Source organism: Clupea harengus, chromosome 20, assembly GCF_900700415.2.
Source record: "Clupea harengus chromosome 20, Ch_v2.0.2, whole genome shotgun sequence".
Classification (NCBI taxonomy): Eukaryota; Metazoa; Chordata; class Actinopteri; order Clupeiformes; family Clupeidae; genus Clupea; species Clupea harengus.
Genome location: NC_045171.1, coordinates 3,994,603 through 4,006,113, shown reverse-complemented (window position 1 = coordinate 4,006,113; position 11,511 = coordinate 3,994,603). Strand labels below are relative to the sequence as shown.

The following is an 11,511-nucleotide window of genomic DNA, read 5'->3' as shown; positions in this document are numbered from 1 at the left end:
AATGCATTTCATAAACTGATCTGCCATTTTGAAGATTGGTGTTCAAGTGTCAGTTGCCGCACTAACCAAACTGGATTTACTCTGGTCCTTGTGGTCTGGAATGGAATTATTCTTTTCTGCATTTTTCAAGTTTAAAGAACTGACTATCCTCCAAAGCCTTTCTGAAATACCCCTCAGATGTACCAAGATGACTCTTGTGTGCTTTGATTTTTGATTTTGATTTTTCTCTCTGATGTCAAATGTCACAGATGGGTCGATGGGTCACTGGTAGATGGCATGGTGTGGTGGGTCTGTTTATTCTGTAAAGCAGCCATGGTAGACTTGAAATGAGAGCAGGCAACAATGATATTTAATGAAGGTACAAGTTTCAAGAACAGATCAACATTGTTACCACATTGTAGGAAAATGTTTTTTTTAAATGTACTTTTTAACTAAATCATTTTTTTATGTTGCATTAGTTTGTTACTATGATTGTTCAGCTATTTTGTGTATGTATGTGTGTGAGAGGTGTGTGTGTGTGTGTGTGTGTGTGTGTGTGTGTGTGTGTGTGTGTGTGTGTGTGTGTGTGTGTGTGTGTGTGTGTGTGTGTGTGTGAGAGAAGTGTGTGTGTGTGTGTGTGTGTGTGTTCTGTCATTTGTTATTTTTGGTGTGCGATGGGGTTATTCGCTGCTAAATCCTAGTTCCTGTGCAGTAAACTGAGTATCTCAGACAGCACTGTGGGAGAGACCCCTGCATGTGTGTGGGCAGTATCACTGTTGGGTGTCACCACGGGTGAAGATCCTGCACAGATATCGATGTGCATATCACCATGGATGGGGTGGTTGTCTGACAACATATGAGCTGTGTACATGCTAAATCAAGTCTGTCAGAAGCGTGCCACCCCTGAAAGTATGCAGTGCGGTGCCTTTTTGCGTAGGGGAGAGGTTTAACTTGGTCGAGTGTGTGTATGTATGAAGAGACTGTAATATCTATAGGCTGCTCCACAGGCTGTTAACACCTTGCATGTGTTTGATATCTTGCGGTGTGGGAGTGAAAAGGAGACCAATCAGAAATGGCTCTCGACGAGCACGGACAGACCCCTCCCCTGGACCTTAAAAGCTGCTACTGTGGAGTCATGGAGACTGACAGTCTGCCACCACACTTGTGTGCCCCAACAAGGATGAAAAGCTGCCCAGGAACTGGGCTGTGCTGATTGGCTACTCAACATTCACTAGCCAATGGTGGCACCTCCTATTTTTTTCCTTTTGTTTCGAGGCCCCTCCCATTTGCCCAAAGAACTAGCAGGACCATGCCTCTGATGCTGGGATTTGAAGGAGCATGGCTATAGCCAAGTTGTTCAATTATTATTTACCACGTAAATAAATGGACAATAAAAATAAACAAAAAAATCTCAAATGTAAGTTTAAAAAAGAAAAAAAAACATTCTTTTCTTCAGAAAATGTGAACTTATTTTTTCTATAAAGATATGTGATATCATCTCAGTGTGTTGCGTTTACACTTATACACCTCACCGACATACATACATAAATCACATATACATACATACATATACATACATTGTAGGTGTTGACCACCTCCACACTGACCCCCTCGATGGAGACTGGTATTTGTACTGTATAAATGATAATCCATTTAAAATGACAGTAGGGACTTAATGTGCTATGGTGGTGAACAGACCAAAGCAACTAAGCATCAAGATCTATATATATGTACGTTTGATTCCTACTGGAGAAAATATGAATGATTTGGACCCATTATATGTCTCCAACATGCTGGTGTTTCATTCTAGCTACAGCTTTGCAGAATCACTTTATGGTAAACCTGTAGCCTGCACTTTCACCATAGGTTATTTTTACACTCTAGAGCTACGCAACATCCTGCGTGTGAAGTGTTTCCTCCATAGGCCTTCCCCTACGTTATGTTTCTTTCTTCCCAAATACAGAACTCTGGCTGGACAAAGAGGCCAGATTGTCTTCCAAATAGTATCCTCTGAAATCAGTTTCTGCAAAATATAGAATTACAAAATACGTTCTGTTTTAAAATCACTGCATCACAGACATCGTTGCAGTTACAATTCTTACCAATATTTGTATGTGTTTCTATGTATTGATCAAACGACAGATAGACATAGATCTGCGTTTTCAGAATCGCTAGTGTGTGCAGGAGTTGGATCCCTGCCAAGACTCTTTTCCATGGGCAACTCTGCCTCCTAGTGGTTTGCCATGGAATCATCACTACAATCATGATACCAATTGTTTGTCATGTCAATTCAGATCTGGAAGGATCACCAAAATGTAGTTTAGTTTCCAAGCAATAATATTACAACACTTCCAGGAACCACAACAGGTCATTTTGGTTAAACAGATTAAGTTTAATTCCATTCTCCAGGACTGTTTTCAAAGTCATATCTGGCTAACTTTACAATATGTAAAGTAAGATTGGGAAGAAAAAACAGAGGAGGAAATAATAAAACATCAATCAAAAGTAATCAAGTACATGTATTGGCTATGCACAACTCAACAACCCATGACAAGCCCTTCCCTCCCTCATAAAAAAACAAACAAACCAACCAAAATAACTCAAACCTGTGCACTCTAAAAGTCTCTTCAAACCCAGTCAAATAAGAGAGTAAAATCAAACTAACTCATAATTAAGTGAAGTAACAAGAGTAGTAGAAAAAAAAGAAGTACTGAGAAAATATAAGAAAGTACTAAAGTTCAAAACAAGTCTTAAGAGGTATTATTTTAAAAGGAGGGGGAGGAGAAAATAATAGTCATGAATCAGAGACAAGGCAAGGGAACTCCTGCAGAAGGTCTAAAGGGTGGCCCAGCATACTGTCTGAAGGGGGGCCAGCCACCATCACGCTTCACTTCACACATTGTTTTTCCTTCACTGTCCAACCAGGAAGAGGGGAGATCTCTGTTCATGCAGTCGCCTTAGCCACTGTGGCCTTTGCAGATCCAACACTCACTCACTCACAGCCACGCTACGTTCTTCCGTAAATCCAGTCACTCTTCAACACTCAGCTCTCGCATTCGTTCGCAGACGCAACTCCACATATGCAGCACTTTCTGGACACACACACACACACACACACACACACACACACACACACACACATAAACACACCTACATGTGCATGAACAGTGTATGAAGTAGGATAGAGACCAGACACCCCCTACAAAGACAAGGCCACAGGCGTAAACCGTTCATGGAAACCGACACTCACTCGGACGAGCTGTTCCATCCTACACACTCACTGCTCAATCACAGTGGGGTGCGCTGCATGAATTCTTCTTTGCTGATGAAAGCTTCCAAACTCCAGCCAAATGCCAGACATTTCTCTGCATTCACAGTTTTATTGAGAATCTATTTTAAGTGACATCTTGGGGAACACAATAAAAGGTTATATTTTCATCCTACACTCTAGGGTTCTTAGAAAAAAAAACATATTCAAAATATTTCCTTTTTTTGCTGCATATAAATGATTCAAGGCCTTTTTTTTTTAATCTAAACTCCACCCATTTGTATCTGGCCCTCTAAAAGTCATTGATAATAGATTGTAGCACCGGTGATTAGAAAACAATGCCATGACACAACAGGTCTTAAAGGTGCACTATGTAGGATCTAGTGGCATCTAGTGGTGAGGGTGCCGATTTCAACCAAATGAATACCTCTCCCTGTCCAAGCGTGTAGGAAAAGCTACAGTGACCATCAGGTTCCACAAAAACACAAAAGGCCCTCTCTAGTGCCAGTGTTTAGGTTTGTCCCTTTTGGGCCACTGTAGAAACATGGCAGACTCCATGGAAGAGGACCCACTCCCTAAGTAGGTACGAGGGGCTCATTCTAAGCTAATGAAAACACGATTCGTAGTTACATGTGAGTACACACTTAATAAAACAAAATTATGAATACTCTCTTCCATTTCTGGTAATAGATCACCCTAAATCCTAGATACTGCACCTTTAAATCTAACATGTTAGGACAATTACAGTCAAATGATGAAGAAATGCACATCTACATTTCCTGAAAGAAACCTAATCAACATTGAAGTGAATGCTATTTTGCTTCAATTAAAAAATGGAGAAAACGTTCAGACAAAACTATAAATACAAGTGTCCTTTCTGCTAAAACAACAACAAAAACGTGAATAATATATTCAATGGAAAATAAAGAGAATGAAAAATGAGAACATTGAGAAAATACGGCTTGGTACATTTTGCTCTGCAGCAGTATGCTCTAGTGTTCATTGGCAGTATTACAGCATCTTATAATTTGAGTGAACTCACAATCCCAATGAACCTCTCCTCCTAAAATTAAACATTGAATATATATTTATCCGTTAACATATATTTTAACATGCTGAACGTTCTAAAGGGGCCTGCTAGTTATATGTCTTTCCAATCACTTGTTTTTCACAGAGCGAAAGCAAGAATCATTTCAAATTGCTATATGATTATCTCAACACTTATTTTCTGGAACCTTTTGCGGTCACTATTCTTATTTTGTCTCTTTTAAAATTACCCTGAGAGTTAATCATTGCATTATTCGTCGAAGTTACGTTGAACCAGTTCGGTCTCGTTTTTTGAGATGAGATTGACTTCCATCGTCAGGTAAAAGTACAGGCAGAGAGTATTAACCAGGACAATTCATGAAAGGGATCAATTAGTTAATCCATTTCCCTAAAACTACTCCTCCAATCAAGTGAGGCGTCACATGGCGGCACATTCTAGAATGGCCCTCCCGATGCAGCTCCTTGCTCTGATCTGATTGGAGTTCACTCTTGTTTGAATGTTCTGTGTTCTGTAAAGCTTATCTCCACTGAAATGCATCCCGCCCCTCTCCCACTCCCCCCGTTCTGACATGCGGTTCTTAGTGTTCCTTTGGTTATATATAAAATGTACATGCTTTTCATCTTTTACAAAAATAACAAAATACATAAAAATTACCGTTAGAAATGCTCTGAAGTTACTTTTTGCAGATAAAAAAAACACATTAACAGTATGTTTCTGATTAGTATGCATATCTGTTAAAGATGCATTATAATTTTAAACTTTTATCTTAACTGAATATTAAAACTATAGTCCCATATACTCATATCTTCTCTCTTCGACATTGAAACGCAATACAAAAAGATTGTTAGTATTATATATGAAAGAGCGTTGGGTAAGAAATCAATTCTGGTCACGCCCCGAGTCAGACTTTCAGGGCCATTTCACCACACCTTCTTTGCTGATAACCTTTGCATAACATCACATTTCAATTTTGCATCCTTCAAGATTTCTCTCACACACTGCCATGTCGCATGCTACAAAAGAGAGCATAACCAAAAGCCTTTCCCTCTACTGAAATGATTCGCCGTCACTTTGGGTCGGAACTCCTTTCGCTGGACTAAAGGATTCTTCGGTGTTGTATTTTTGCCCGTTTCAAGCTTAGCCGGCTCAAAACTGGAGTATGCAAAAAAAAATTACTTCAAACAAATTGCATTCTACAAAAGAGGCATACTGTCTTCAGTAATAACACTATGCCGACTAATCACATGTTGGCAAAGGAAAGAAAAGAAACATTGCCTTTGAATGCCCAGTATAAAAATTCCACATTGTATTTCTTCATACTGTTAACACAACTAACTGCACAATAATTAAAAAGCCAAAAAAAGCACCACCCTATGACTCCTCCTGTATGCATCAGCACGACTGAAAAGAAAATCACAAGTCCTTTCCTGAGCGGAGGTGGTCACATATGCCCAACTGTAGATACTAATCAAGCGATCAGAATTACTGCACGACTGAATGTTTGGGATAAGAATTCAGTCTGGCTTTGCCTCCGCCCACTTCTGCTCCAACATGACAACCCAACAAAAATGTCACATTTTGTACCACTGAGCAACGAGCAGGTCCAGGCATCCAGGTCCGACCAACACCCCTCTCAGTCCACACTCCTCTTCTTGCCCCCCGGTCTGGATCCAGGCTTCTCACAGCAGTGGTCCAGTAGCAAAAAAAACCAGGAGTACCATGTCCAAGCTAAGCTACTTTGGTATTAGTAATAAATGCGTAATAAACTTGATTAGTAGTTTATTAGTTGTGCTTCTTTCCCCACACGACAAGAGTCTTGTCTTGTCCTTCTGAAAACAAAACAAATCAAAAAGTTGAAACTGATGTTGACTGTCTCTCTGTGTCGGCCATCCTCGGTCCCCCCTGGCCCCACTTGGGTTCAAATTGGCACTTAACAACAATGAGGTCTGTCTCTGTCTTCCAAAAATATATATATATATATGTGTATATCAGATCGGCAACTACAAAAAAAATATAAAACAATTGTAGTCCACATTTTGTATCTTCGCCCAAAAAGTATTTTAGTTTTTTTTTGTATCAGAGGTACAATGGCAAATGCGGAGGCAGAAAAAGATCGAACTATGCACCAAGTGTTGTGTGGTAAGGGGGTGAGGGCTGCTCTGCAAGAATAAACACAAATGCATCACAGGTCATGAGTTCCACCTTCAAAACACGTGAACAAAATCACCATGGATAAGAGTAAATGCTGTAACTCCATCTGATTCTCTGTATGGACTAACTGTTATTTATCAGATCATCGAAAATAGTTAGACTATGCTGGCCATTTTTAAGTGCCATTTAAATCAAAATCTGTATTTTTGGCCGTTTAGTTTTTACTTAAATTGTCTCTGGTACTGCCTATATTCAGTTTCACAAGGAATGTCAACTTGATTATTTCATCCTGAGAGTATTGCTTCCTGAGCGTGGCTATTCATGTTGTTCATTCAGAGGTTTCATAGAACGTGAACGCTACAGCACAGCAGACCAAATCACATGAGATCAATCAGAGGTGGACACAAGGCTTGCTCTGGGCTTATTACCTGCTCCCAGCGGCTGGAGAGTTAGCTGGGGACCCACTTGTGTGACGAGCCCTGTGTGGAGGCGGGCCCTGGGTACGCCTGGCCACCGGCCAGTATGGGGTCAAAGTTGAAGTCAATAATGTCTCCATCCATGAGGTCACTGTTGATGATGTAGTCCACATCACAGTCCAGGTTCTCTGTGAACATTTCAATGTCCAGGTCTGTGGGCAAGCGGTCCTGGGAGGGCATGAAGAAGGAGGGCGTGCCAAACTGGCCCATCCCCTGAGGACCCCCGTTCCCCCCGCCGCCGCCGACCCCTTGGAGCAGGCCTCCGCCGGGCACGTGATGCTGGTTCTTCATGGCGCTCAGCTGAGAGGGATCTGGGCTCATGCTGGACAGCAGCATGCTGAGGCCCATCTGGGAGTGCTGCTGCTGCTGCTGCTGCTGCTGCTGCTGCTGGTGAGGCTGTGGTTGGAGTTGAGGCTGTGGCGGGAGGCCCATGGTCCCCACAGAGGTGTGCTCCAGGCCCTTCCCCATCATCAGCCCTGCCGGCTTGGCCTGGCTGCCCACCATGCCCCCCCGCAGGCCCAGCATCCCTCCCCCTCCTTGGCTGGGCATGAGCGGGTCTACCTGAGTCATCATGACCTCGCTCGGCGGAGGGGAGTCAGAGGTGAGCAGAGCCTCCAGGCTGGAAGGCACGCGGGTGCCGAAGTGGCCCCCCCCGTGGGAGCCGGGCCCTGGCAGGGGGTTGAAGAGGGAGTTGCCATAGGAAGAGGGGCTGTGGTTGGAGCCCTGTTGCACAGAAGTCTGAGCTCCAGGCTGGGGGGGGCTCTGCACAGGCTTGGATGGCTGCATCCGACTGTAGGAGGGGAAGCCCGTCCCTCGGGGCAGCAGTGTGGACGCCGAGGGCAACGGTGTGGGCGGGGCGGGGGGCGCTGTGCTGGGGCTGGCGCCGCCCTGCTGGGCAGTCATGAGCGTGAGCCCGTCGATCAGGTCCAGCTCCTCCATGAGGGTCTCGGTGAGGGTGGGGGGCAGGCTGCCCGTGGAGTAGCTCCCCAGCAGGCTGTCCTCAGGCAGCTCGTCGTCCTCCTCCTGTCCCGGGCCGATGGGTGACAGCTTGCCGCTCAGGGTGCTGGCGTTGGAACTAGTGCGCGGCCGGAAGCTTGTCCACATGTCTGAGTCGTCCAGGCTGCCGCGAGATGAGGGGCTGTTGCGGTTCACTCCCCACTTGGGGAACTGCTGGGAGGAGCCAGGGCTATCTGCGCCCCCTGCCCCTGTGCCACCTTCGCCTGGCAGGCTACCACTGGGCGTGCCCAGGCCGGCCGCTCCCGCCAGCTTCTTGGTCTGCTTTGCCCGCATCCGGCTCTTAAGCAACTTGCTGCTGTTGTCCATGGAGGCCGCACGCCTCCGCGGGGCCTTGCCGGTCTTTCCCCCCTCTGGGTTAAGCATCCACCATGAGCTCTTGCCCGTGGACTCATTGTGCACTCGGAGAAACTTGTTGTGCAAGGACAAGTTGTGTCGGATAGAGTTCTGAAAAGGTGAGGAAAAAAAATGCCATGGGAGGAAGTGTCACTTAAGAAAATGTGATACCACTATAATCAAGATGTCAAAGCATTTACAATGCATTTATATGTAAATATTATATTGGCAATGATGCAAATATGTTATATATAATATTTAACAATACTTTGACTGAAATGTTCTCATTACACACCTTCCATCCGGCTGAACTGTTGCTGTCTCCTTTGTCCTTAAAGTAGGGCACCGTTTTCACCATCCAATCATATATCTGCGCCAAGGTGAGACGTTTCTCGGGCGACATTTCAATTGCCTGGCTGATCAAATCCGCATAGGACTGATTGCCCCAGGCATTGCGCCGGGATGACCCTTTTCTGGGAGTAGCTCCACCCACTCCAGCTGCGACTCCGCCCTCTGTGACGACCACTTTCTCGGGCTCCGATGTGATTTGCTGAGGCTCATGCTTGTCTTCCTCGGCGGGCGGGGTTCCCGCGGCTGACTCTGCGCCGTCTGCCGCCTCTGGTTTGACAGCTGAGATGTCGGGTCTAGGCAACGGCCAAGTACACGACCTCGGTCTGCTTTGTGGCTCAAAATCTGGGTCAATCGGGGGTACGCTGTCCTCCTCCATCATGTGAGGGGGCTCAGATATTTCGTTTTTCCAAGCGCTTCAGAGAAAGACTGCCAAGTGCTAATGATTTAAACGTGTATGTAATTACAGTTCTTTCTTATTTAAATAAAGTTTTAGCCTACACGCCAGACTATATGTGTCACCGTTATTTGTGTAACCTACACTAATTGTCACGGTGGTCTTAGGGGGTGGGGGGAGACTTGGGGAGAGGTTTAACGCTGGGTTATGTTTCGCTATTTCTGACAGCCCTGTGGGGATTCCTTGATTCGTTTTAGCAGTTGTGCTAAATCAAGTTCAATATTCCTAAAATAATTCAACTAAATCGTCTCCAGTCCCTATTAGAAGAGTGTCTGGTAGAAAAGAGTCGTAGTAATCTGGATATACCAATATAGCGTCGGTTAATCCTCAGATTGGGGATTAGAGGAACAAAATAATCTTCTCTATCATAAACCTTCCGATTAACAGACAGCCAAGGAGGGTTGGAAAGGCGTGCCTTTGTTTACAAAAAAGAACAAAGGAAATTCAGATGAAGTGAAACACTGTCCCATCAAAACATCTGTATAGCCCAAACGATGGAGTCTATGAACAACAACAACAACCTAAAAATCAGATAGTAACTCTCTCACTACAATTCAGCTGTAGCATAATTTACTGTGCCAAGTACGAAAAAATCCAGTCTAAATTAGTATATAGCTTTTCAGCTTTTGTTACTTGTTTTCTTTAAAACATTAATAAATTGAATGAATCTAATAAATAACATCAGAAATTCCAATCATTCACTCAGAGACCAATTATATTAATTTCAAGCTGTTATATGAACGCTACTAAATTCTGATTTATAATAAAAGATAAAAAAATAAACATTTCAACACCGACCGAATATGAAAAGACACTCAAGACAGTCTACACTATCGGATAACCATAGTAGCCTAGGTCAGTATTACAAAAGAGCTACCTGATTTATGGGCCCCCACCAACACTTGTAAACAACGTTCTAACGTGCTTCCCCACCCGTACAAAACCTCCTCTTGCCAAATGCCAAATTGCCCAGATGCTAATTCTAAAGCATTCAAACTTTCAATTTTTGCTGACAGTCTGAATATGTTACACGCTTTAGGCTATTAATAAAAACAGATATTGATCTCACAAGTACTAATCAAGGCTGCTTGTCAATACATTAATTTAACTGAAAAGTTAGCGTTCCCGAACTAAATTCCTCCTTTTAAAAAAAAACCCGTAGCCAACTACGACGTGATATCAAGTTAAAACTTTCAAGTATAGACATAAAAAAGCCAAGATATTTAATTTAAGCGAAACTAGTGAATGTGACCTAATTGATCAGACTACCAGTACTACCTTAATCTGTACCGTTTAATTTGATGATGCCGTAATGTCCGTCAAGAATTAAAGAATGGAGTCAAATTCTTGCTGGTCACACTGGTCATACTTGTCTTTTTAGGTATTTGAGAACTAACAAAAAGAAAACAGATCCGTATTATGGTTCAAGTCTGCACGCTCCTCCACGTTGTGGCCAGGCGCGTCACCATCTGCCATGTTTCTCGAGACGCAGCAGCACACGATGCTCGCGCGGGCATAAACCAGTGGAACAGTTGTGGGATGAACAAGTCCTTGTATTTTTAAGACAATTCGTTGAGAGCTGTTTCAGAATGAATGTGCATATTCCTTCTTCAGATGACTTCTCTCAAACTCCCCGTCCGGTCAGTCCAAACTTGAAATGTGTGCTAACAAGCTAGATACAACATTGGAATAGTTGGATAGCCACTTAGCTGGCTAACTCCTGTTATTTATGAGTTAAAATCCGTCTCGAAACAATCGGAAAAGCAAACGTGGCTCATAACTTGAATTCCCAATCTTCTTAATCGCAATTCCCGTTCAATTTCTTGATATCGCGGTTGGTCAAAGAGTCATTCATCGTTGATCATTTTCGTAATGTTTTGTTTTGACTCGAGGCGAAGACTCCCTTCTGACGTCTGTTTACCACTGCCAGACAACGCTCACTGCGTTTGCGCACGAAGGATTGCTGGGAAATGCAGTCAGTCATGTGATAACTTCCATTACGAGAGTAAATAAAACGGAGGCAAAGTCAAAACAGGAGAGCTACCGGTTATGTAACGTTTCTAAAGCTATACTTTCAGGCCCTGGCTTAAGCTGTCCCGTCATCACAAGACAAAGGCTTATTCTTTAATTAACCTCGATAGGGTTTGCAGGTTAGTTAGTGAACTTAGACGTTGAGAATTCTGAGAAGTGGTTCAGCCTATAAATGGAGTGTATTCCAAGAAGTAATCAGACTATTCATAATTCTCCTTCATAGTTTTTCTTCCTAGTCCTATAGTTGATCCTTAATGAAGGTAATACCTCAGGATTTGTAGGCCACATTAGACTAGACCTACCTCTCAATAATATTAACCTTTAGACCATTGTCGAAAACATCAATGCAGAAAAGCTGTTTTATGACATAGAATGCACAAACAGTGGATACATGATGCATCTT

At 43.3% G+C, this 11,511-nt stretch overlaps 1 protein-coding gene across 1 annotated transcript; it reads right to left on the bottom strand.

Moving 5' to 3' along the window:
• Positions 1 to 2,350: 2,350 nt before the first annotated feature.
• Positions 2,351 to 11,089, bottom strand: foxo4 (forkhead box O4). Its single transcript, XM_012840733.3, has 3 exons — positions 8,568 to 11,089; positions 6,875 to 8,383; positions 2,351 to 6,454 (listed from the first exon to the last, which is right to left on the bottom strand). Exons 1-2 carry the CDS (start codon positions 9,000 to 9,002, stop codon positions 6,896 to 6,898), a joined length of 1,923 nt encoding a protein of 640 aa, XP_012696187.2. The 5' UTR covers positions 9,003 to 11,089; the 3' UTR covers positions 2,351 to 6,454; positions 6,875 to 6,895.
• Between the last annotated feature and the right edge of the window lie 422 nt (positions 11,090 to 11,511).